This window comes from Zonotrichia albicollis, chromosome 4 (genome assembly GCF_047830755.1).
Source record: "Zonotrichia albicollis isolate bZonAlb1 chromosome 4, bZonAlb1.hap1, whole genome shotgun sequence".
NCBI lineage: Eukaryota > Metazoa > Chordata > Aves > Passeriformes > Passerellidae > Zonotrichia > Zonotrichia albicollis.
In genome coordinates this window covers 48,474,000-48,501,297 of record NC_133822.1, presented here as the reverse complement: position 1 = coordinate 48,501,297, position 27,298 = coordinate 48,474,000, and the positions used below count along the sequence as shown (strand labels likewise).

Below are 27,298 nucleotides of genomic sequence, written 5' to 3'. Positions count from 1 at the left end.
CTGATTATAGGTGATCAGGTACCTTTTAGTAACAAGAGAAAGCTTGTCCATTTCTTACTGTCAGCATTAACTCTGTTTCCCAAGATGAAATAGCACTGCTGAGTGACACTGACATGCTCCAGATCAGGTACTTTTGAATAGTTGCTTTAACAAAATTTCTAGTTTAGCAATATACCCAGAGCCATATACCAGAACAAAGAAGAAATAAACATTTTCAGCCCACAAATGTCTTTTAATCTGGTGCTGGTATGGCAAAGTCCACCTACAAAATACAAGTTGCCAAAGAAGAACTCCCTTCTAGGGAGAAGAATCTCTCTGTGGGACACATGGGCAGACAGCACGGGTGAAACAGCTGGAGTCCTCCTATCTGTTATTAACAGATATTAACACAATGCACCTTTGGTTGTTTTGCATTCAGGAGTCTTGCTGAAGAGGTTGCGAGGGACAAAACCTTTGCTGTGCTCTGGTTACTGCACGGAGGGGCAACAATAACAAGGCTCCAGAGCAGCAGGGTCATTGATTCGTGTGATGTCCCAGCTGCAGAGCCAGGATTTAACACCAGATAAAATCATGCTCTGTCCTGCCTGTAGGTGGAAAGGCAGCCCAGTCATGTTTGGTTTTGTCACTGGAGCATTCAGAAAGTGCTAAGCAACCTTTCTCATAAATTGTTCAACTGCAGGAACTGGGTCTGTGTATCTCACGCACAGCAGATAGGAATATCAAAGTCCAAAGACACCAGCTTGCTTTCCTATCATCAAAAATAATGAGAAAACAGGACAGGGAACATCTCTTGATAAGTTAGGATATGAGACTGATCTAATAATACTACGGGTCTTGTGCAGCCAGCTTTTGCATTCAGCTAGTTTGCCTCTCTTTTGGGAGGCTCAGGGCAAGACACCGATGGCGCTTTCCAAGAGGAAGCGGTAAGTTTCCCCTGCTGTGTTGGAACTGAGAAAACTGAGTAGGTATTTGAGGGAAACTGACATAGTGCTCCCGATTCAGATGTGCTGTTCAGTGCTACATGCTGTTAGGTAACCTCTGTATTCTAAGGATGCCGTGGAGAGGTTTTGGAAAATGAAAGAAATGAGGAGGAGCTGGGATGGCAGGTGACGGTGGCACGTCACAAAATGAATGTTACAATGAAAGAGAAGTTAGAAATCTTAAATTTTGCAAGTAAATTTGGGAGATAGGGTTCCTTTAACCCTGCAGTCAAGTTATAGTTTCGGCAGTTGCCTTCTGCTCACTTAAACGGAGAGAGATGGATTTCTACACCAAAGCATTTCTCGTTGTCTCTGCACAACTCCGCTGTGCTGAAGCTCAGCTCCTGCAGTGCTCTGCCGTGCTGTCCCCACGCTCTCGAGCCTGTTGCTCCCGGGGCCGTGAGCCGTGCCGTGCCTTGGTGCCGCTGCGGGGGGCGCAGGCCGGCCCGGCAGGCGCAGGTGTGAGGGGAGGGCGAAGGACCCGCCAGGAGCAGCCTCAGGGCGGGTGGGGACGGCGGCTCCGAGCGGGGCCTGCCCGGGCTGCTGCCGGCGTGAGGCGGCGGGGTCGCTCCCCGCGCTGCGCTGTCCCGCTGTCCCGCCCCGGCTGCTGAGGTGAGCGGGGACCGTGGGCGTCCGCCTGCCGGCGGCTCTCGTCACCCGGAGACGGGTGTCCCCATATCGTGCTTCCATCAGCCCGGCGGGGGCGTATAAAGGCAGCGGGCGCGGCGAGGCTGGCAGAGCGCGGCGCTGCCCCCGCCGCCGCCGGCCCCATGCAGCCCGCCATGATGATGTTCTCCAGCAAGTACTGGGCGCGCCGGGGCTTCTCGCTGGACTCGGCCCTGCCGGAGGAGCGCCCCGCCGCCGGCAGCCTCGCCGTAAGTGCCGGGGCCGGGCCGGGGGGTCGGGTTCCGCCGGGGCTACTGCTGGGCGGGCAGCCGTGCATGCCCCTCGCTTCACGGACAGGTCAGCGGTCCCTCGGCAGCTGCAGGGGCCTGTGAAACTAACTTTGCTGTCGAATCGGGCCCCGTTCTAAACGTTGCCTTAAAAGTGTCATAAGTAACAGAAAAAGTTTCATGACCGATAGAAGCCTTACTGCAGAAATGAACCGTATTGCTACTGGAATAGTAGAAAAAAGCATCGGGTCCAGCTTAGATGGTTTTAAATGCTTGGATTTTTGAAAGCCCTTGTACACATCAGCAGGGACTGCCTTTTCAGGGCGCTCGTAGGGCTCACAGCACGGTCTGTAAAGCGTTTTTGGCAAGACACCAATGCCGCGCACCCACTCTGCGCTGGTGCCGGTGGATTTGCTGCTGTGTTCCCGCTGCTGCCGGCGGGCAGGGAGGCAGGGACACGTGGGGACATCGTGCCAGGGCGCTGCGTGAGGGGGAATCACCGTGTAGGAGATGGAAATGGTTCCCTGCAAGGTGATGACATGGGTGCAACAGGTGCTTGGGTGGTTTCAAGCATGGGACAAACTTCTGTATACTAACAGGTAAACGTAAGTGTGATTAAATAAAGCAACCTGCTCTGTATACGTGAAATATTTAGGATTATAAAGACTGTGACTCCAGTAAAGTTTTCCAACAGATGAAAATTTTTATCACTTGGGTAAAACTAACAGAGTAGAGAGGTTTGTACCAGTTTAAAATTGGCCAACTCTCCATAGTAAAATGTGAAATATCCCTATTTCTACATGCTCAGCTTCTATTAAAAACATTGAATTAAAGGGAATAAATTTGTTTTACTGTATTTATATTTGAGTTACTTTCTTCACTGAGTTCTACTGTAAATGACTTCTTTTCCTGAGGACTTCCACTTGCTCCAGATAATTAATTTTCATTAGGAAAGTTGATCTGTTAGGCATTGTTTAATTATGAAGTGTACTAAAAGTGTACTAATGAACGTGGCTAATAAAATTCAAGTTCAACCTCTTCTACTGGGCTCATAATAAATAGGTGTCAATTTTAGTTTTCAAATTCTTGAGAGGGTCTTTCAGTCATCACTCTTGAGAGTATTAGGGAACCTGTGATGGGCTTGGAAAGTATTGAGTGCCTTTGTTTTCCAGAGGAACTGACAGTACTGAGATTCTGGAAAAACCACAGATGCTGTAAAAGCAGCACCTTTGTCACTCCATCTGGAGGCTGTGTGCTTGATGTATGTGAAAAGGACTTATCCAAATCCTAGATATTACTGAAGTTAAAACAAAAGTGACCTTCCCCATAACTATCCCTGGGCAACCTTCCTATCATATTAGGTAGGAGCAGACTCATATAAGTTCAATTGCCAAAAAATAAACATGTGTGAAACCATTAATATATCATTCTGCAGACAAATTGGCTTTCCAGATTGTTTCCTTATGTTCTATTAAATGGTGAGAAAAGACCACAGGGACTTAGCATGTCCTGTACCTGGTTTAAATGTGGCTGATTTCACCTGTGCTGTGTAAAGAGTGTTAAAGATCTGTTTAAAAAGCTGAATTTTCTGGTTATTTTCTGTAAGCTGCTTTAGAATTTACTGAAGTACAATTTAATCCATTTGAAACGTTGAAATAGTATATGTTTTTAATGTATATCTGCATATTTTTTATGGATCATAACAAAGCAGTTAGCATCTCACTGGAGACTTAATTTCTTCAGGAGTAGCAGCCTAAGTATTGGAAAAAGCAGGGTCAATGAAAATCATGGTCAATGATATAAAAATTGTCTATAAAGGCTGTACTGTTGTAATTTCAACAAGATTTAAGCTGATAAAATAACATTTTTTGGAAAATGATGACTGAAATTTTGCTTAAAACAGTCTTGGACTCACAAATTCTAAGAATGTAAGAGTGGCCAAGGATGTTGCAATTTTCTGTATTTTTTGAGCTCCTCAGCTAACTCATCTTTTTCACAATGAGAGCAATCAGCCATTGGAATAATCTCCTGAGAGAAGGAGTGGATTCCCCAGCACTGGACAGTTATAAGATGTGGCGTGACAAGGGTCGTCTTGACCAGACCATGCTTTTGCCAAGAAAAGTTGGACCAGCTGATCCTTGAGGTCCCTTCCAACTTGATAGTCTGTGTTGTAGCCTAAGCATTTCTGTTATTATTTGTATAATCAGCAGAGGTTTTGTTTTCTCAGGATGAATTACATTACATTATAGCATTAATTGTACTATGACGGAGAATGTGAAATTTTGGCTTTAAATATAACAATGGTCAATACAAAAGTACAGACCAGTGCACATCTTCATAAACTGACTGGTACAGGTTAGGTAGGCAATATTCAGGTTTCAATAACTGATCTGCAGGCTTTGCCAGTAATTCAGACTGTCCTCATTTGCTTCACATTTACTTCTAATGATAGCATTGCCCAAATAATGCCATCATATATGCATCCCATTTATGCTTTTTCTTAGGCTTTTAAAAATTTTTTTGTATGGCCTCTTATACAATCTTCTCTAGCAGCTGCCTTTAGCCTGATTCTGATTTCAAGTAAACACACAACCTTTTCTTTCAAATGAAGCCAGGATGAGTTCTGTTCAGCTATTTGCAAGCAAAAATTTCTCTTGTGGGAAATTTCTCTTGCCTGTTTTAATGTGAGATGACCGTGTTTTTTTATCTGTTTGTAGCTAAACAGATCGAGTTCTGGGAAAAATGACGAGAAGAAAGGGAATAAGGGCAATGGGAAAGGTGAATCTGCATCTGAAGGTGGAAAGACAGCTGTGGTGTTTTCCTTGAAAAATGAAGTTGGTGGATTGGTGAAAGCTCTCAGACTCTTCCAGGTAATGCTCACAAATCATTTATGCTGGCTGGACTGAGGACAGCTACTGAGGTCAGGCTCTTTGTTGATATCAATCTAATGGACCGTGGCAGGAGGAATGGAGCACAGCTACACTCGCTCTGCAGAACTGAATAAAAGTAACTTAAAATTTTATGGATCATTGAACAAAGCATTTTGGGCTTGTGAAGGATTTTCTGAAATAAAATTTGACAGTGATGCTGATTTTCACATGGTTCACTTTAGGTTTCTGATGTGATTCTCAACACTGTAAATCAGATTTGAAGTTGTCTGTTCAGGCCACAATGAAAGGAGACACTCTCAGAGAGCAGTTTGGAATCTAATACAATCAGGTGATGCGGGTGGCAGCCTTTCTTGGTCTTGAAATTAGAGAGACCTTCAAGTGTTTGCAGGGTCAGGGTTTTATGTGTTTAACTGGGATGCAAAGTGTGAGGTATTGGTTCCCACGTACATCTCCATGCAGTCAGTGCTTGTCAGTCAGACTCCTGGTCAGAATGCCTGGAGATGTGTCTGTGCATGATAAAAGTCATAGGTTGTTCAGTCTGTGCAGTGAAGAGAACGTTAGTAGGTGGCTTGGAGCCTGCCTCTCAGGCCAAACCATCAGAGGTGTGTAAGTGTGGGACCACTGGGTGTTACCAGCCCTCACTCACAGCAGCTGGCTCTGGGAGCAGGTTCCCAAGGCTGCTGTAGGTTGCACACATAGATTCTCCAGCCAAGAAAAAGAGGTGAGTTTGACCCACAGGAGGGAGCCTGCCAGGAAGCAGGGTGTTTGACAAAAAGAGGGGAAACCTAAGTGAGTCAACAGAAGATACAATAGGACCTGTGTTTTCATGCAGCTGTTCTCTAAGGGTTAAGTGTCCAGGTGCAGCTCTGGCTAAAATGCTGGTATGGGTTCATAGCTGAAATTCTGGATTTAAACATCTGCTTAAACCCCTTCCTGGGAATAAGCATAGAATGCACTCTGGAAGATGTGGCAGGGGTCTCCACCCCCATCCATGTAGTCAATGATTTCAGTATTGCACGAGGGAGTGCAGGGTTTTGTTCTCAACTTAACTTAGGGAAAACAAAATTGAATTTGTTGTGTGCTTGAGTTGCTACACTGCATACACATTTGTGGAGCATGCTAGTGAAAGAACTATGTCTGTATATCCAGAAGTGTAAAAACAGACACTGCTTGTTGGCTCTGCCAGAGGACACCTCCACCTGCAATGGACATTTATGTAAAATACAGCAGGCAATTGGAAATACAGACATGAATTTCTTCCCATTTGGAAGTCAACAAATGTTTTATTGGCTTCACTGAGTAAGTGCAAGAATAATTGTGAAAAGTAACAGATAGTTTCTGTCTAGCAAGGAAAAGAAAAAATCAGAGTCCATAGGAGGTCACTAATGTTAAGAATAGCCATCTAATCCAAGCTCCTGTTTTGAAGCAAGGCTGTCGCTCTAGATCAGGTCAGCCATGGCACATCATGGTTATCCGTCTCTGTATGATACCCTTGGCAGACCAGCAGTTGTGGTGGGAAAGAGACTCCATAGGAAAATTTTCATGCTAGGAGTATTTACACTGTGATGTTTGTTGCATGATTTGTGTTTGATAGGGACATGGAAATAGAGAATAAATTGAGTTAGATTTTAATTATATTGCTGTTAACACTTCCTGTTATTGATAATTGCATCGTAGATAGGTGAGGATTGATATGTGTCTATTCTTATAAAAATATTTTCTTCCTCATGTAGTTAGGTACATCAAGTAGTATGTTTAATAACATCTGTTTAAAGAAGCACATTCAATTGTATTTAAAATAGCATTATTATTATGCAAATTTCTAATTTAAATTGCATTAGAATTTAATATTTATAGCCAAGATAAATATAAATTTGCATTAAATTAAAAAAAAGTGTTATACTGTCCTTTGTAAGAGATTGTTTTTGCAGACAAAATGAAATCATTACTTGGTTTTCTTCATTAAAAATAATAATTTTATTTTTACTTTTCATGTAAGTTTTTTTTTTTTTTTTGTCATCAATATTTAATATGTGTCACTAACTAATCCTGTAAATAGAAAAAGGGAGTACTTTCAATAATAAGGCCTTTTACTAACTGGAAAAACTTTCCTGAGGAATGTGCCAGTATTGCTCTTCTATGTATGTCTGTATTTCATTTGCTGTTTCATCTTTCCACAGGAAAAACACGTGAGTATGGTTCATATTGAATCACGAAAATCAAAGAGAAGGAATTCAGAGGTGGAAATTTTTGTGGACTGTGACTGCAGTAAGAAAGAATTTAATGAACTGATCCAGTTGCTCAAGTTTCAAACTAATATAGTATCTCTCAATCCACCGGAAAACATCTGGACTGATGAAGAAGGCAAGGCTGTTTGTGTACCACTTGGTTTAGATGCTGACAGATGTTTTGCACAGGTATCTCCATGATCTTACTCTCCAGTGCATTCAATTTGCATTCTGTCTCCTGCAGATCTCGATTGTGTCCCTTGGTTCCCCAGGAAGATCTCTGAGTTAGACAAATGCTCTCAGAGAGTTTTGATGTATGGATCTGAGCTGGATGCTGATCACCCCGTAAGTGTAACACAAAACTGTCCTGCAAATGATTTGTTGGGTTATTTGCCAGTCCAGTAAAAAGCCTATTGGCTGCTGATTGTTTTCAGAAGATGAGGACTGGTTTCTCTTTGGTAGTTTCAGTGAATTCATTTTCCTTTTCTGTAGAAAGATACACAGAATTCAGGTCTTCCACTGAACTTATTCAGTGTTTAGCAAGTATATCCCCTTTTGTACTGCTTGTGTTTTAAAAAAAGAAAAGATGTATTTGGTTGATAGAAAGATTTCAAACTTTAGAATTTAGGTCAATATGACCTTCAGTTCTGTCAGAAGTAGCTCTTGGGTAAGAATGCTATTGTCAATAGAGAAGAAAGAATTATGAAGGAATTATTTGGCACTCAGGCGGTAATTACAAGACAAAACAGAGAAACATGTTCCTGTTTTTGGTGAATGCAGCAAATGGGAAGGTGTCTCTCATTGTTTCTCAAAATCTCCTGACTTTGGTGGCAGGAGCACAAATGGTATCTGTAGTAGTGTCAAATGCTCAGTGAAAAAGACAGAAAAAGGGGCTTTGTCATTGTTTTATTTATTTTCACTAATGGCTATAAATGTTTAACCTCTGAGTCTTTAGATGGCAGATGATTGTAAGCATTTGTGTTAAAATACTTTCCCTTTCTAAAAATCCAAGTTTCTACCTCGGAATGACTTGACTGAAAGATACTGGTGGTAGACAGTTATATTAATTCCTAAAATAGGCTGGATTAACTGGTACTGTCAGAAATTTCCAGCTGAAAGGAAGTGGGCAGCGAACTAAGATATCTGACCATAAGACTGTCTTGTAATACAATCAGATTGAACTCTAGCTGTAGATGTTAGTTTCCTTTGTTTTTTGTTGCACACATTTTGTGCTGTGGTGGGAGCTCAGGCACAGATCCTCACCCCTGTGTGCACAAGCCAAATGGAAACCATCACAAAGATCCATGGCAGCCCCATGGTATCACCTGTCCACATACCGGCCACAATCATCATCATCATCACCACCACCATCACCTTGCTGGTTCTCAGCCTCCTCTATCACGTGGTAGCCCTTCCCATACTGAGGGCCCATAGTCAGGAAGCACATTCCTGAATCCTGCTTTCTGCCGTGTACTTTTTGATGACAAACTGGGATTTAATTCACATTTTCTCCAAAAGGAAAAGACTGTTGATTATCTTCAACCATTTACCATAATTTGGTTCAAACAGAGGTTGTAGAGACAGCTCATTCCAGCTTTGAGTTTATGGCTCTGACAGGCCATTAGATGCTGTTTTATGTTCTGAGCTGGTACCTTTATTAAATACTTGAGCGCTCTGCTGAAAATTTGCCTACTGATTTACAGAAAACAAAAAAAGACATTTGCATTATATGAATATATATTTTACACTTGGGAGGACTCTTACAAACACAATTTACACACCATTTGTTAGCCTATGCAGCATACTTGATGTTAGAAATGGGGTAAGACCCTTAAATCAGTGACTGGCCTTTGAAAGGCCACTCCAGTTTCCTGCCCTGTTCCTTAGCAGCGGCATGGATGTGCCAGGGGACCAAAGAGAATTACCCTGTTACAGAACCTGTAAGGATAGCACCAATTCAACAGCTTAGCCTTAACCCACTCCATAATTGTTAATGATTTCAATCTAAGTTTCATTACACTTGACAGGTTTTTAAGTCCCCTGTGCTGTCTTCCATCACTTCCCAGGTCTCTTGAATGGGCTTCAGCTGAGTAACTCAACATTTGCCTCAATAGGTATTAAGGAGACAAAGAGGCTCCCCCAGATTACAGCAACTTTTTGCAAGTCAAAGAAGATTTTCTGTGCAGGAGTGGAGGTTTGAAGGCTTTCTGTAGTCCTGTGAAATCCTCCCATACTCTGACCCAGCAGCACAGCTTTGGTTATGGGACAGTAAAATGTCTCCTGAGTTTTATGGAAGTTCATACAAGTATTTCAAATCAAGCAATGTTATCTTTTAATTTGTTTCGGTGTTTTGCATGTCTATGTGAGCACTAAGGAAGAAAGACATTTTAATTTTCAGCATTTTAATTTTCAGGGGGAATTTTAAATGATGCACTTTCTGGGCTACTAACTGGGTAACATAGATAACTCTAATTCTTTTTTGTCTTCAAGGGGTTGGCAGTTTGTCATGGTTTGAGCCTGGCACAGAGCCAGTGCCCCCCATGAAAATGCTCTCACCCTGGTGTCTGCTGTGAGATGTGACCAGGAATAAGCAAAACAGGCTTTAGCTTAAACATAAAGAACACTTTATTACCTAAACTACAGGGAAATAGGGAAAAACTATAAGGAAAAGAAAAAAAAAAAAAATTGAAAACCTTACAAAAACCACTTTCCTCCTCCCCACTACCTGACTTTCCCAATCCACTACATTCTCCCAAAACACCAACTGCCCAGCCTGGCACCACACTTTAGTATACTCAAACTTCAGTTCATGAAGAGGAAAGGAGTCCTTCTTGTTCCATAGGCTTCCCCTGGAAACACACTGAAACCTCGTGTGCTTCCCTGTCACTTCGGCACCGCCCGGAAAAAAGTCCTTTTGCCGCTTGTGACATCTTCCTTCCATGCCCAGTGCTCTCACCACTGCGCATGGACCAGAGCTGCTTTTAGGGTTGTCTTTCAAGGATGCCTTGTCTCACTCCAAAAAGGCACAGTCTCTGCTTTGGGACATCTGTCCCCCCCATATTTTTCCAACCCCCTGGGGCCGGGGTGTCCTCACGATGAACCCTCCTGGTTCTGAGCCACTGCTTCCCCCTAAGTGCAGTCTCTGTGTCACAGGAACAACTGAGTCCATGGCCACAAGAAAAGTCCAGCCAAAAGGCCACTCCAAATCATCTCTCCCCATTCAATCATCTCCACGTTCTTCGGGCCAGGTCCTTGTCTCATCTCATCTCTTATCTCCCTTCTTATTCAGCTTCGAGGAGGATTAGCATTTTTGCAAGGCCCCAATCATGAAAGAAAGGGGTTAAAACTTTCAGTCTCTGTCCCGGAGCTGCGGCACTCCCACACACGCTGCCGCTCCGGCCGGGCACTCTTCCCCCCCCTTCTCCTCCTGGGCCGGCTGCTATCACATTCGGTGTCGCCGGCTCTCTCTCTCTCCCTCCTGGGGGGGGGAGGGGGGATGGCTGCCCGAGGGCTGACTCCCTGGGGTCTTCCACCCTTCCATCCTCGAGGGGCCTCCTCACCTCCCATCTCTGTCCAGGCCCAGGGCCTACCACGTGGCTGCCCCTCCCCCGCCCAGCAGCAGCGGCTGGACGGGGGGGAGATCTGACCTCTTCGCTTCGACGTCCCAAGAGAGCCTGCCAGGGGCAGAGCCCTGCTTTTTAACCCCTGTGTATTCTCGGAGGTGTGTCCAAACCCCACTGGCTACACCAGGTGTCAGTATCAAACTCCAAACATCCATTGGTTTGACCACAGCATCCCAGAATTCCCACTCCTTCCTGGTCAAACCACCACACAGTTCTACTTTGAGAATAGTTTACTCTTCTTGTAGTTCAAACCTGAAGTATCTTTATATTTTATGGATATAGAAGAGATCTTGTTCTAATTTTGAGTAGCTCAAAGAGCTGTAACTGGTCAGCATGTATGTGTTATACAACTCTTTTTGCTCTTAATATGGAAAAGGTGTGAACCTACTGTAGTCCATGAGGTAGAGCCCTCCCTTTGTAACTCAAACTGGTGCTGGGGGCTGATGTTTCAGTTCCCAATGTGTTGGTTAAGATGGCAACTGCTGAAAAAAAATCTTCAAAATGAGTTGCATATGATCTTTAGATGCTTGATTCTAGTGAAGAAAGATTATAGAGTGCATATAGATTATTGTGCTATCCACCTGTGTGTAGATCTCAGTTCAGGTCATAGAAAACATGAGTGAGATAAAATGACAGGAAAAAAATTTTGCTTTTCAACATCTTGAATGAATGAATGACTGTACTTATGGACAAAACCCTCTTGAAAGAACTCCTGTGGAACTCTGGTGAAGAAAAAAAAGAAAAAAAAGAAAAAAAAAGAAAAGAAAAATCCTTATTTTCTCTTGCATTCCAGTAGACAGTGTAAATCAAAATACAATGCAATTAAGTACTAAAGAAACATTTCAATGATTTATTTTATAATTCCTACAGTTAATTTTATGTTCTTACTGTAAATTACTCTCTTCTTCCTTGCTTAAGGGATTTAAAGACAATGTCTATCGACAGAGAAGAAAGTACTTTGTGGATGTTGCCATGAGCTATAAATAGTAAGTACTGGCATAATTCTTCCCTATGCTGCTGACTAGTTAGAATTCATGCTCTACTTAATTCTGTAGGATGATGTTTAACAGTAGACAAAGTCATCCCTTAAACTTTGACTAGTTTAGTGTAGGCTATAAATTATGAACCTGATACTTGGAATCCCCTTTTATTTTTGATACAGCTACAGGCAAATGAAGCATTTGAAAAGCAAGCACTCTCTCTTTTAGCATTTTATTCCCAGCAGCTTAAACTTTGGAAAATATTGTACGGATATTTTCATGCCTCACTGACAAGCTGATGCACTGCTAAATCCCACATATCTAGCATCCCTACATAGTTGGAAGAGCTCACTAAACCCCAAAATCATTATTTTCTTTTGATGCATGTACTATATTGGGCTGAGGCCAATTCCATGAGGTTCAACAGACCAGGTGCCAGGTCCTGCACTTTGGTTTCAACAAACTGCAGTGCTGCAGGCTGGGAGAAAATTGGCTGAAAGCTGCTCAGTGGAAAAGGATCTGGAGGTGCTGGTCAGCAGCATCTGACCATGAGCCAGCAGTGTATCCAGGGGGCCAAGAAGGCCAATGGCATCCTGGCCTTTATCAGAAATGGTGTGTTCAGCAGGACTAGGGCAGGAATTCTCTCCATGTACTCAGCACTGGTGCAGCCACACCTTCAATCCTGTGTCCAGTTTTTGGCCCCTCAAGGTAAAAAGGACACTGAGGTGCTGGAGTGTATCCAGAGAATGGCAATAGAGATGCCATTCTCTGGATATGGCAGAGATGCCAATAGAGAAGGGGCTGGAACTCAGGTCTGATGAGGAGTGGCTGAGGGAGCTGTGGTTGTTTTGCCTGGAGAAAAGGAGGCTCAAGGAAGACCTTATTACTCTACAAGTGCCTGTAAGAAGATTGTGTAAGGTGGGGGCTGGCCTCTTCTCTCAGATAACAAGTGACAGGATGAGAAGAAATGGCATCAAGCTGCATAGGGGTTTAGACTGGTTATTACGAAACTTTTTTATTGAAAGGGTGGTTGGGCATTGGAGTAGGCTGCCCAGGGAAGTGGTGGGATTACCACCCCTGGAAGTGTTCAAAAGATGTTTGGATGTGGCATTTTGGGACAAGGTTTAGTGGTGAACATAATAGCATTGGGTAACAGTTAGACTTGGCAATCTTAGAGGTCTTTTCCAACCTTAGAATTTTGTCATTCTATGATTCTACTGGATGCTGCAAAATGCCATTTATTGGTTTTGCCAATATAACTCTAAATTTATTTGAATTTAGTCAGTGCATTTCTGTGTAGTTAGAGAAGCTGGTGGCTTGTCTGCACAAGTACACTGCAAGTGTTTTCTCATTCTGTTTTTTTCCCCCCATTTCAAGTCAGTATTTTCAATTTGCTACAGTCTCTGGAAGTTAGGAAACTTGCTGTTCTACCTACAAACACCTACTGTGTTGCAATTTTCTTGTCACAGAAGCACTCAACTAGTTCTAATCCTACTTTAGATTTTATTTGCAACAGGTTTAAACCCTCATTCTCAAGGGAAAGAACATATTAATTTCATGCTCTTTTCCATTTTCTTTTCTACACTTCTTTAGGTTTTTCATTTTTTCTCCTTTGAGATTTCTACCTACGTGGTTTAAGAATATGAAACGTGCATTTTTTTCCACACTTAGAGGAGGCACATCCTGTCAGGAATCAAGTCAAAACTGAATTTCTGAAGGTTTTTCAGTATAGGGCTATTACACAGCCTGCAGGAGGCTGGGAGGACAGAAGGGTTTAGTCTGCTTTTGACCATATAATTCTGATTATATTTTTCCTCTACTGTTGTCCCGAGGCAGTAATTAAGCTATGACCAGTCTTACACACGTGTAGGTGCCAGTGTTCTTTCCCCTTTCTTTCTGCCCACAGTGGTATTTGTTTAGCTGGGTGCTAACAGCATCCATCCAGCACACTGAGCTGCTGCCTGCTGGGGCAGGTGTTTATTAGAGAAGCTCTCTAGGCTGCCCAGGTAAGACCTGAGTCTAGCCAGCTTTCAAATGTAAATTGAGATAGCTTTTTTCTTAGAATGTTTGTTTAAAGCTGATTGATTTATTATCTTTCTTTTAGTCTAATGCTTGCAGTGAAGTCAGTGCTTCTTGTCATTTACTGCAGTGTGAAATGTCAAGTGGATCCCTGTGGGTGAGGGCAGGCTGTGTGTGCTCTTAGGCTCTTTCAGTAAGTGGGATAGCTCTCCATTTATCCATGATGGTGGCAGTACTGCTGTGCATTTCACAGCTGCTAACTTGCTGGTAAGATCTTCCTTCCTTCTCCCTCTCAGCTGCCTAAGTGCTGGAAAGGTGATGCAGCTGGCTTACTAAGCAGTAGTTGGTCTTTTGCTTCAAAGTGTGGCCTTTTTTTCCACCCTGAAACCAGAAGAGAAACACCTTTTTGCAAAATAACAAAAAGTAATCCTGCATATTTCAAAGTGTGGCCTTTTTTTCCACCCTGAAACCAGAAGAGAAACACCTTTTTGCAAAATAACAGAAAGTAATCCTGCATATTTCCAGAAAATAAAACAAATCAAGGAAAGGAAAACCTTTTCCTTCTTTAGATTTTGAAGGCTTAAAAAATTTTTGCAGGCACGTTACAAAAATGACACAATTCAAAACAGAGGTTATTTAAGGATCAGATCTTGTACTTCAGCAAAACTTGTCAAATATACTCCTTCATTCCACTCATCTTTTCAAACCTTTAAAAGATTGCAAACTTGTCCTATTATTATAAGAAGAAAGAGAAGAAGAGGCTTCAAATACTCTTAGACAGGCACCAGAAAAACTGGGAGACCAGTGCTTAGGGCAGTTATCTAACATGTGTCAAAATCTCATTCATACTTCAAGTCTCCTGCACTGGTTACCCTCACCCCCAGGGATGTGCTGTGTCTACTGGTCTGTACAGTTGGTCTGTCTCTGGGTATCCATGGAGAGACAGCCCAGGGACACAGCCTCAGTATCCTGTTGCAGCACAGCCCAAACCATGCTGAGGAAAGGCAAATCAGCTCAGGGAAAGCTGTGCTGCTACAGCTGGGCTGTTTCTGCTACCCACACTGGGGAGCTGAGAGTTGCTATAGGTGTCTTGACACTACATCAAAGTCTTGTGACACTCTCTTCTGGTGTCTAATGACTATTTACTTATTTCCACAAAAAGAACAGCTCTTTTACAAGGGCTGCCCTCCTTTTGGATAAACATTTCTCAGTGTCTTCCAGGCAAGTGACTTTCCTAATCACTTACTGAGGCTTGATATGTTTCTGCTTTTCATTTTCCATTGTAAAAAAACCAACAACCCACTTTTGTTTCCTTAAAAAACCCCAGAGATCTGGCTGCAAGGAATTGGCTCCATAAAAAGTTGAGTTGAAAATCCCAGATCAGCATTTCCTTTATGAATTTCTACCGTTCTATAGTGGTAGATATTTTGCTTTGCTTGAACATGAAGGGGTGTCCGTAATGAAGAGAGAGAAAAGCATTACCAAGTGAACTTGAAGGGGCAGGTGTTTGCTGGAGCTGGCTGTTAAGGGAAAAGACATGTAAATAGAGCACAGCAGTGAAGATCAGCTGTGTGAAATAAATGGACCAAAAAAGCCATAAAAAAACATATTCCTCCCTCCTTCACTTAGCTTCTATCCTAAAGAGAGTGAAAATGCATTAATCTTGCTAATTAGTCCTTTGAGACTGATTAGGGTTTGAAAAAGTGTTGTGAAAATTAAATCTGTAGGAAACATACGATGTTTAAGAGGGAATTAATAATATGAGTTGATAGCTCATGACCATGGCAAAATGGAAAGACCCTATTTTAATAAGAAGAAATAAAAATTCAGATTAGTAGCTTGTAGAGTCATCTTAACCACAAGGAAACTGGCTATGCAGATTGGCCATTTCCATGATTTATTGAAATGTATGAGTGCGAGGTGGGTCTTGCATGTTGAAATAAGAGGTTAAGAAACATCAAGTTTGCAGAGGTGAGGGAAAAATGCATAGATCCTCCCACAAGTCTGGCTGTCTTGATTCTCTCTATAAAGAAAACAATATCATGATCAGCTGGAAATAAGATCAGCTCTCCTAGCCATGAAACCTATTAAGGAATTAATGTTCAGTGAACCTTACTTCAGTACTAATGAATTAATTGGAACAATAACTAAGTTATAAACCTTTTAGTGAGCAGTGAGTAAGCTTCAGATTCTTGATCGTGTTTATGCCTTTCTAGATAGATAGAAACATGAGCTTTTCAACTGATAAAACATATCTTCCTGCTTGATGTGCCAGTGCTGACCCATACTGGTAGTATCCACAGTAGAGGTCAGGCCTAAGGAGAAGGGATGAGGCTGGGTATTCTGGCAGAAGCAAAAGCATGGAGTAGCAACCTGCTTGTATCTGTTGTGTACAGTACAATTCAGAGTAGCTATGCTATGTTTTCCACGAGCTGGCAGGCAGCTTAAGGCTGATGAACTGTTAAGGGGGGAGACAGATACTAGACCTGAAGGACTCTCTCCCACTGCAGGATGGGCACAGACCCAGTGCAGCTCCTGTGGATGAGAAAGACTTCACTAAAAGTGTTGCAATTCTTGTCATGTCTGCAAAAGTGGCTGACAGGGAACTAGTGCATGTATTGGATATTCAGCAGTCCCTACCAAGTACGAGCACCTCATACAAAGTTGCCTTTGACTGACAGATAACTGCCATGGATCAAAATCCTTTGATATCATGAAAGGCAAGGGGATTAAATGGTAAGTTTTCAATAAAGATGAGGGGACAACCACAATGAATGTAGGGCAGATGATCCTCTCTTGTGCATGTAGGGACTGCATAGCAGCAATCAAATGTGACATGAGGGCTTATTCCTTGTTACCTCGTACAGTGGAGACAGGATTATGAATTGCGCAGCAGCTGCCAGCAAGAGGCCAGCACTGCGGTTCTCCTGCTGCAATGGAGCTGCCCGTGCCTGATGTGCCTGTTCAGCGGCTGTCTGTGGTACTGGGGCAGCTGTCTGTGGAACTGGGGGAGCTGTCTGTGGTACTGGGGGAACTGTCTGTGGCATTGGAAGAGCTGTCTCTGGTGCTGGGGGAGCTGTCTGTGGTACTAGGGGAGCTGTCTGTGGTACTAGGGGAGCTGCAGCACTGGGCAGGGAGTGCCCACATTGCCAGGCCTGTGGCAGGAGAGTGAGAGATAAGGACTGATGGAGCGGAGGCAGATGCTGTGAATCCCTCTGCCAATCTGTATGTTGTTACAGTGCCAGAGAAGATGCCTGAGGAGAAGGCAGACTGCGGAGATTACACGTTCTAGATTGTGAATATTAATTCCAGAGGAGCATTAAAACGTTTCAAGGGGCAATTAATGACATGAGGTGATGGCCCATGGCATGTCATGGGAAATTCCTTACAGCTAAATACAAGGCAGTGCAAGTTGGAAGGATCTCTTAGCAATGTTCACACTATCAGTCAGTTTTGAATTAACTGTAGCTACTCAAGGCAAATCTTGGCTGTCAGATTTGCAGGTATCCTGGAAGGCTCCTGCTTTCCAATATCTGTACATCTGTGCAAGCAAGAGGAGGCAAAAGAACAAGGCAGAATCAAAACAAAATGAGAAATGTATTTAAAGTTTTCCTCTAGGCTCAGCTGCTGGCTCTGAGATGAGCTTTCTCCTAATATAATCCTGCATGAATTCAGGGTTCTAAACATATCTGGATATGTAAGCAACTGTCTAAGCAATAAATACACGTTTTTAAAGTTGGATCCGTACATTTCTAAGCATCTATGTAATTGCCTAATCTTGACCCAGCATTTGATGCCGTGTGAATATTATGTATTTTAAAGAATGGATAGAAAATGCAGTCTGTTAAAGGTCTTACTCAATCTACATGTTAGACTGAATCAGGATCTACAGCCATCCACTTGCAAAGGTACCAGTGGCAGTAAGTGGAGAAATATTAGTCTGGTATAGGAGTATGGTATTCTTATATGGTATATAAGAAATCCATCTTTCTACTATGACACGTAAAAAGATTAAGAAGCAATGAGATTGCTTAGAGAGAAACAATTCTTAAGGAAATTATAGAATACGTACACTGTAACATGAAGAAATAATTCTAAGGAAGAAGCGCCAAGATGTCAATTAAAAATAGTTCAAATAGTTTTAATAGTGTCATTTGCCTTTATTTAAATAATACTTTTTGTGGAAATATTGCTATTTACAATCTACCTACAGTCTGCTTGTATTCGGATGTATTTTGTGCTTCTTTTTCCAATAGTGGTCAACCCATTCCAAGAGTGGAGTACACAGCTGAAGAAGTTAAAACTTGGGGAGTGGTATTTAGGGAACTCAGTAAACTCTATCCCACCCATGCTTGTCGTGAATATTTAAAAAACTTTCCTCTGCTGAGCAAGTACTGTGGATACAGAGAAGATAATGTGCCTCAGCTGGAAGATGTTTCTGTTTTTCTTAAAGGTAAGATTCATATTTGATGTATCAATAGATATGGTTTCATGAAAACACTTTTTTGTTATTATGGAGTACAAAGCATATTGAGCGAAAAGACTCAGAGCACTGTCAGTGGCCTTCAGTTTAGACTGAAGTATCATTCTGGTTTTGGTGTTCTCTGTGGCAGTTTTTTTGGCATCAAGACAGTTTTATGTAGATATTTGCAAGTATGAAACGGAGAGAAATTAATCAGCTGCACATGTGAAAGCATGATGTTATCTTGTACAGGGCAAACCCCTTCGGTTTGGTGGAAAGAAAACCTGAGTTAGTGACAGATGGGGGTTTCTGATAACTGCACTGGGCATCCCCCAAATATCCAGGCAGGAAAAAGGGGGAGCCAAATGCCAAGAAAACTGAATTTAAAGAGGAGGGCAGGTTTGACACACTGTTGTGTAGCCTGATGAATATGAGGCTTTCCTGAGTGCTCGAGACCTCATGAAGCTAATCCTTTTATTTGTATGTGAAAAAGATATGTTGGACACAGTAGGTGATGTGGTGCTTCTCTTTCATTTTTTAAGGATCAGTGTATTATATGTTTAAGTTCAAAAAGAAATTCTTATTTTTAATTTGTAAATTGGAATGTAAATGTAAATTTGTAGTGGAAATGCAGCCCATATGGACAATGTGGTAGACATGGAGATGTTTTTAGCTCTGGAGGAAAAGCCACCAAAGAGTTAATTTAAGAGTTTAATTTCTCCTCAAAGGTCCCTTCAGCTAGATATTTTTGTTTCTTAAACTTTTTACTCAGGAACTAAAATATTATAAAGGCAGGTGTTTGAAAAAAAAAAGTAAACAACTTATGTGCTGGTTAGAGAATAATTAGCCAAGCATTTTGTCCAAATATATATATATATGGACAAGCTAAAGGAAATAAAGAATTTATAACGACAAGCTTACTTTCCTCAGCCTGCACTTTGTCCATAATTCTTGTCTGTGAAAACCTGCATTTGCTAATAGCTGACTCATTATTCTTTGAATTTGATTGTGTCCTTCTGGGTCTCTCATGTATTGAGTTACAGTAGCTAAGGAATGATACCAAATTGTACAGATTTTTTCTCCCTAGCTAGAAATTCAAAATCTCACACTTGTTTCAGAAATATGTTTTCAGACTACATAAAGCAGGTAATAGTACCTGTTGCAGAAAAATTTGAAACATTGTCCTGTAAAAACTTTGAAAGAATAAAGAATTAATTTTTGAGAGAAACATACTTTTTGAAGTCACTGAATCGGAAACTGTTTCACTCTGGGACTAATCTGAAAAAAGAACACTGTTAAATATTTCAATGAGGGACTTAAATATTAAAATCAGTATTTTATTGACTCAAACATATTTGTTCTAATCCTATTCTGTTCTGTTAGTTTTTAGACATATTTTGCATATTTTCCAATATGGAAGCTTCTCTCCCATTTGGTACCGGACAAAAATTTTTGTTTTTAAAATTTTAAGGACATCACTTATGGTACCTTAGCATTTTTTTCTAGACAAAGATATTCAGACCAACTTTGAAATACCTCAAGCTGTTTTCATTATACATATGCTAGCAAGGCAAAATACTTCTTGCATGTAATAATTGAAAATTATGTCTGGTGATCATCAAGATTCTTAGTGTCACGCTTCTGGTAGAATAATTAGCAACAGATCTGTCACCAGAAAGGGATACAAAGATCAATGTAATGTGGCCTTTTATAATCTCTCTCCCTTCAGAGAGGTCTGGCTTCACAGTGAGACCAGTTGCTGGATACCTGTCTCCCCGTGACTTTTTAGCTGGCTTAGCCTACCGAGTGTTTCACTGCACGCAGTACATCCGGCACGGCTCCGATCCCCTCTACACACCGGAACCGTAAGTGCTGCCTTTGCTCTAGCACTTAAAAAATATACCCACCACTTTCTTAAAGGAACCAACTCAATCTGGCAAGATTGAAAAGAGGAACCTTTTTACAAAATGTGAAATTCTTCTTACACTGTTGATGACAAAATCCTGCACATTGGCGAGCCAGAATTTAATTCAAAGACTTTTTTGTTGACTTTTTACAAGGGTTTTAAATAACTGGGTTATTTATACAGTGGGTCAGAAATACTATTTCAATTAAATTTCAGTGGAAAATGGAGTTTTCACCTAAAATTTTTTAAAAAGTGTCTACAATTTTATTTTCTGCTGGGACAGCTAGAAAGAAGTAGTGAAAAAACCTAAAACCCTGAATATTTTGAAAAAAATCTGCTTTCAGAATTTTAATTTGATCTTCTGTCTTCCCATTTTTATTTCATTGGAGCAGGTTGCACAGCTGAACTTCATTTCTCTCCTATAACACAACACAAGCAAGACATGGAGCACTATTTTCTTACCAAGAGAGAATATTAGATATGTTACAGGGAAATTATGACAGAAATAAGAAACACTTTAATTATGACTTTTATGGAACAGCATTGCAACTTTTCCAAAACACAACATTGCAAGTTAGTATGAAATATTTTGGTATATGGTCTTTTGATTAAAAGTGGGGAAAAAGAAGATCAAAGAGATTGTATCTCTTGTCTTGTGTTATATATGTTGTTCTGTGCAGTAATAGCAGAACAGTGCCTGTCATTTAGATAATGTGGAGGTATTTTTACCAAAGGTATCTTCTGATCCTGTAACCACAGGAGTGACATTTTTTGCAGTGAATCATTCATCAGACAGTTTGCTTGAGATTGTAGCTGTGGTTTATTCCGCTTGGACTACTTTTTTGATTTTTTCCAAATTTACACAAAGGATTAACACATATATATTCAGCTCCAGTACTGTAAACATTTGGACTCGTGCCTAAGTTTGATTTCATGAATTGACTGCCAAAACCATAGAGTTATATTTTTGGACATAAAAAGTTTAATGGTGCCGCATACTAAGCTGTATCTAAAAACGTGGTAGCTTTATTCTGGCAGGAGTCACCAGATGGTGCTGTTAGACACTTCTCTACCTTTCTCCTCAGCATCTGAATGTGGCGAAGTACTTGCCTTGCAGAAATGCTCTGAGGCTAGCTTTGTGTGCGTGTTTCTTTTGGAAAGGAGCTGGTGATCCCTGAAGGAATTCAGTCACTTCTATAACCTCTGTAATTAGAACTTAAATCTCTTAAATTTGTAGGAAAATTGATAGAATTGAAAATTTTGAAAGGAGGGCTTGGATGGAAGGAAGGGCTGAACTTCTTCGGGTCTATTTAAAAATATCTGTAGATATTTAAAAAAATAAATGATGCAAGGAAAGTACCAGGCTTTGCATTGATGATTTCCTTTCTGTGGGAAGCCAGTGTTTCAGGCTGCAGCATGTACCAGTGTTCAGCAAAAGAATGATGATGTTTATTAACTTAGTACAAACTAGAAGAACATTTTCATCTACTGATAAGAGATTTAGGTACAAAACTCCAACAGGATAAAGGCAATAACATCTTCCAGGAAGCAATTACTTGTATCTGTGCTTTTTGTGATGTTCTCTGGTTCATTGATTTGTGTATTTGAGAGCCCTGCAATTTTCAGGATGCTGCTTACGCTCAGAATTATGCAGTAGATCATAGCTGATCCTTAGTAGTAATGGCAGCTGCTTCTTGGGTAGCCTTTCTGGTCATACCGTCTGGGAAGTCACTGAGTAATAATAACAGTTGAATTAGAATGAAGATTTTTATTCCTTATTTGGGCTGAACTTAAAAATACAGGTTATAGTCTCAACCTACTGGTTCACATTAGTTGAGTAATGTGTACTGACTACCAGGAACTCCATAGGAAAATTTTGACAATCCCTTTTAAAATGTGTTTAGGTTTCTTAGCATAACATAGAACACACAGTGTTACCAGAAGTGTCGAGTGAAAGCGTAATGCTTTTTAAAATCAATGTCAAAATTAAATTGACTTGAGTGGGGACAGCTCTTCATCTTCTGCAGTAGCTGCAATGCCCTGAGATCTTCTGGTTGATATATGGGGCCATAATGAGCTTTGCTGCCGGTCCTGGCTGGTGAATGTTGCATTTCAATGATATAAACCAGGTAAAAAGGCTCCCTTTGACTTCAGCGGGCTTTCCGTCAGATTTAACACCCGGGCTACAGAGCTAGATACAAATTAGAGAGTTCATTTGGTTTGATCTGTATCACTACCATGTGCATTTTAAAACATATTTCTTCCTGATTTTAATTATGTTTCTACTACATTCACAGAGCTATGTAGATTTCTTCTGCTTTACTAAGTAATTTACTTCAAGAAAAATCTTTTGCTCTGAAAAGTGCATTGCAAATATCTTATTTTCTCTGAGCAATGTGTGTGAATAAATTAAAGGAACTTAATTATTTTCAGAATAAGACAAAATAAAAGAATCAGCTTTGGTAGTTAAGCAAAGAATTATATTGTTTAGACTATCTATAAAGGACCAGACTGGCAGGGAAGTCTAAAAGACTCCAATGACAATCCCAAGTACTGGTTCATGTTTCTGCCTGAGAGATTTTGTGGTTTTGGATTTTTTTTGTTCATATTCTTTTTGCTTTAAGCTCCCCTCTTTGTAACTACACATTCAAAATACTACTTTGCATTGCTTTAATGGAAGAATCTACAAACTAAAGGCATGAGAGAAATATCTTCTGCCTCCTCATTCTTTTCCCCTTGCCAAGAGAGACAAGTTAATGGGATTAGGCTTTGTCTGTTCTCATTTTGTCTGCAAGAGTGGACATAACAAAGGCCATGTGTCCCAGTGCAGAACTGGGAATAAGTCATCTTTGCTTATTTCTTTCTGGGGCTTGTGGCTTCAGCACAGGAAAATAGAGAGGCAGGCACTAGCTCTGGTGTCACTAGTAGTGGTGCTGCTGTAGAAACCTGCCTGCAGGTGAGTATGCTTACCTGGAGCCAGGAACTTGGAGCCAGCTTCATTGTTTGCTTCTGCTTGAACTACTGATACAAAGCTAAGTATAGCTGAACTGGTGGAGTGTAGCTCAGATGCTCAGCAATTAGTGTCAGCCTGCTTGGTGGAAGTAAGAATTGGTGTGCTGGGCTTCCACAGAATGGGCTTTGTGACCCGTTTTTATGTTGGAAGTTGATGGTAGGAGAAATCAGGTTCCTCCAGTGAATTGCTTGGTGCTGTGTAGTGGTGTGTCTGTCAGACTGCTAACTACATTTCCCAGCTGTCCTTTGCATTGTTAGTGACCTAAATCTTGTAGGAGAATACAGAAAAAAATGTTGTGATTGGAATGGAATTAATTAAAGAATTAATTAATTAGTTTTGATGATTATCCAGTCAAGTGATGCAAACCACCAACTTCTATTTACTACTATTATTGGTTGAGACTTCTTGGTGACGATACTGAGTAAGAAGACTTTAAATTATACAGAGGGTTGTTTTTCTGTTCATGATTTATCTGAAATGTCATATTCTGTGACTTTTCAAACAAAAATAGTTTATAAAAGACAAATTGGATGATTTTGGGTAGAAGGCAGAAAACTTGATGTTTTCTCCCTGCCTTTAAAGCATTTGTTTACAGCTTAGGATAAAAAAAAACAAAACAAAAACCAGAGGTATGTCTTGAAAGAGACAAAAGCAAAGGAAATGTCAGATTGGAGTTTTAAAGTGAACTTTACTACCAAGTCCATTATTTCCTGTGAACAAATGCAGCAAAACTTTCAAAATTGTTTGAAAGCTTTTGTAGATGATGCATGTGCACTTCCGTTAGCAGTTTTTTGTACACTTATGTCTGCACTTTGTCATGACTAACAATGCACTTACAGATGTGAACAGCTGTTCTTTTTGAAATGACTTGGATTCTCTGCTTTTTCTGAAATCTGCTTGCTGAAAAGTAGACTGCATAACAAAAGTACCCAGTAATTGCAGTAGGATTTCATGACTAAGTGGGAAATTAGGCACACAGAACCCTCTGTAAATACTGCCCCATATTTCTGGGGACAAGTGGCAAAATGTTTGATGTGGAGCACTACCCAATTACAGAAAGAGGAATGGACAAGAGGAAGAGGGAATGTGTTGGATTTTGATTAATGTAGACAGAAAAGCTGAAAACTGTACTTGTGGGACAGCTGGCTTTCCTGGGGGCAGTTCAGTCTTCATGTCACCAAGTCTGAAAGATTGTAGTGATCAGGCTCTTCCACTCAATCTGGAAATGATGAGCAAATCATGGAACAGCTGGGGTTAAATGATGTATAATCTATTTAACAGAAGCAAATGTGTGTGTTTCTACCTACACATAGAAACTGTATACACAGGGAAGAACTACACTGTAAAAACCATGTTTCATTGTAAGGTAGGAGTCAGACCCCTGTAAAATGCCTTATGTTAAATTAGTTATGGAATTATTATGGTATTAATTTCTGTAATGACTCTCTTTTCATTTCCATTCCCTTAGGGATACATGCCATGAACTCTTGGGACATGTGCCTCTACTTGCTGATCCCAAATTTGCACAGTTTTCACAAGAGATAGGACTTGCTTCGCTGGGAGCATCTGATGAAGATGTTCAGAAATTAGCCACTGTGAGTCAAAATCTTTTTGTGCCATGGTCTCTCATCTCTCCTCCTTTTTATCTGATGAACTGATCTGCATTGTCATATTAGAGCTGACTACATTTTCAGGTTCCAGATAACTGTGGTTTGACAACCACAGAGCTTTAGTTGTTTTTCCACTGTTTTTAAGAAGACCAAAGCTGATCACACTAAGTAATCCGTTTCAATTTTTATTTTCCATAATCATCAATTTTCAGGACTAGCTGAGATGAATTTTTTCTGCTTTAAGGTGCTGGAAATGAGTAAGAAAGGTAAACTTGGAAAAAACCCAAAACACAAAACATTTTGATGTGCGCTCTGATTTCTAGACTGTTAGCTCCTCCACAGGTGGCCACTTTGGCTCTTGGCACTGATATTTCTGTACTCACTGTTCAGTTTTGCAGCTCTTAATTGTATTCCAGTGTGTGATGGATTTTAAGATGACATTGCATCCTTGCCTGCTGCTCCCCTTGGAGAATATGTAGTTACTGAGCTAAGGCTGTGCAGCAGTAGATCTAGATCAAGACCAAGTGCCTCAGCCAGCAGCTGGGAGATGGATTCTCTCTTGCATCAAGTGAGCCACAGGCCAGCAGACAGTGTGAGCTGTCTGTGTGTTAAAGCTGTTAGGTGCTGCTGAGACTGGAGCCTTCATGACCTTTGTGAGAGGAACCCTGTCAAGCTGTGATGACTCTCTGCCCCTGAGCACCTGTCAGCCCTGCTCTATTGCCATATTCCAGTAACTGGGATGTAACTCTTTGCATGGTGACATGGATTAGTGACCACTGGTCTTTACCACTTACTTTGTTCAGTTGTTTTGACTTACTGTATATTTCCTTTGGTGGTTCCTGTTAAAATGTATGTGGCAAATGATTTTAAAAATGATATTGGATTTAAAAACTCCTCATTTATAATGCTCCACATTTAAACATTTTATCTTCTGAAAAATTCTGTGAGATCGAGCAGGGGAATTGGTTACTTTAAAATCTTGCAGCATACTGCTGCTCTTCTATACAAGTACAGTGGGGATTTAAAGGCCTGGAAAGAATTGTTGGATATGGAGTCAAATTAGGTTCAATTAAACTGCAGAAGTTTTGGTGCACAGTCTTAGAAGAGGCTTGCAGTCCTATCTGCTAAAAAAGGTGTTTGTACCCCTTTGTTTGATTTGAATCCTGTTTGATTTGAATCTTCTTGGTCCTTCCAGAAGAAGCCACTAAATTTAATCAAACTGTGTTCAGTCCTTAGTTAGACAGGCTCTGTGTCTTGATCATGGCCAGCTCCTCTCATACAATTCTCTGTGTGTTCCTTGTTTTTCTAATGGATGTCTGTGGAGAAGACACTGTTGTTTGTATGGAGGAATCATGAAAGCTGAGTGCGTATTTCCACATTTACTTTCAACATGTACACAGGGACTTAGTAGGAAACTGACCCACCTTGCCATGCAGTCTCAGGAGAAGCTACCTAACTGGCTGTCCCTGTAAGTATTTTGAGGAAAGGGGTATGCCCAAATATTTCAGCCCAAAATAACCTCAGATGACATGGGCCTGTTGCAGTGGAAAATGTTGGTACTGGCCTGTTTGGGTAGAGATATTAATATAAAGTGGCCTCTGAATATTATATAAATGCTTGTACTCCTCCCCCTCACAGAAGTTCCCAGTTATGACTGACTTGTCATCTGAACAATGAGCTGCTCCTGAATCATAAAGCAAAAAATAAAAGAAGACAGTTGAATCACTTTCCCTTATCACACTGAGAATCTGATATCTGAGTCAAAGCTGATTTCTCCCCCCATGCTGGAAATAGCTCTTTCAGGTGGAAGAAACATTTAGAAAGAGTCTGGCGGTGTTTTTCTTTCTAGGAGCACAATGAGGGGCTGCACTCCCCTGGGGCAGATGCTTGACAAATGTGGAGATGTTACTTGCCCTAAAATGTGCAATGTAAACAGCCAACTTGAGAGCAAGTAGAAAGAATACCTCTTAGTGGTGAGGGTGAGGAGGCCAAGAAATTCATTCAGCTGGGCACCAAATGTCACCCGAGGTGCCATTGACTAACTTTTGCAGCATTCAGTCCCATTTCTATCCTAGATAAAAACCAGACGCAGCAAGCTGAGAAATGCCAGCCAAGAGTCTTAACACAGAAAAGCATTGCAGGTTCCAGAGAGGCGACTTCAAAGTAAATAGAGAAACGAATGGAGAGAGAGTGTGCATATTAATGAGCTTGAATCAATATGCCCAAAGCAAGCTTGCCATTAGCCTGACCTGTTTCAAAAGATAGTGACATTAAGTGCTGAGCCATTACAGGGAGGACAATTGCATTAGGAAGAGAGGAAAACACATCTTAGGAATTCAGACCAGAAAGAGAAGAATTATTACAGGTGATTTCATAATCTTTTGCTCCATTCTGCTCTCAAAAAACACCGTGTATCAGCTTTGATAGATCTGCTCTTTGTGCCCTGCCATGAGCTGCAAAGGAAATGTCTGATATTTTTGTCTCTGCAGGGCTGACACACTGGATGTAGAGCAAGCTGGAGCCTGGTGCCTGGGCAGAGTAGAAGTGTTTTGTAAATTGCAATTAGTCATGTCTGTGCAGCCCCATTGAGGGTAGGAATTAAATGGGAGAGCATTGCAGGGGCCCTGGTGCTGGCCAGCTGGAGGGAGAAGAGTGGCTGCAGGGGAAGAGAGCTGAAAAGGCAGTATGCAAGT

General features: G+C 41.1%; 1 protein-coding gene across 1 annotated transcript in view; it reads left to right on the top strand.

Moving 5' to 3' along the window:
• Nucleotides 1-1,276: 1,276 nt before the first annotated feature.
• TPH2 (tryptophan hydroxylase 2) overlaps nt 1,277-27,298 on the top strand; it is a 51,761-nt gene continuing 25,739 nt past the window's right edge. The window contains exons 1-8 of the mRNA XM_005480606.4: nt 1,277-1,855; nt 4,591-4,743; nt 6,945-7,128; nt 7,237-7,337; nt 11,534-11,601; nt 17,871-18,067; nt 19,806-19,941; nt 24,464-24,590. Of these exons, the coding sequence (XP_005480663.2) occupies nt 1,751-1,855; nt 4,591-4,743; nt 6,945-7,128; nt 7,237-7,337; nt 11,534-11,601; nt 17,871-18,067; nt 19,806-19,941; nt 24,464-24,590 (1,071 nt within the window). The 5' untranslated portion in view covers nt 1,277-1,750. The remainder of the gene's footprint in view (nt 1,856-4,590; nt 4,744-6,944; nt 7,129-7,236; nt 7,338-11,533; nt 11,602-17,870; nt 18,068-19,805; nt 19,942-24,463; nt 24,591-27,298) is intronic.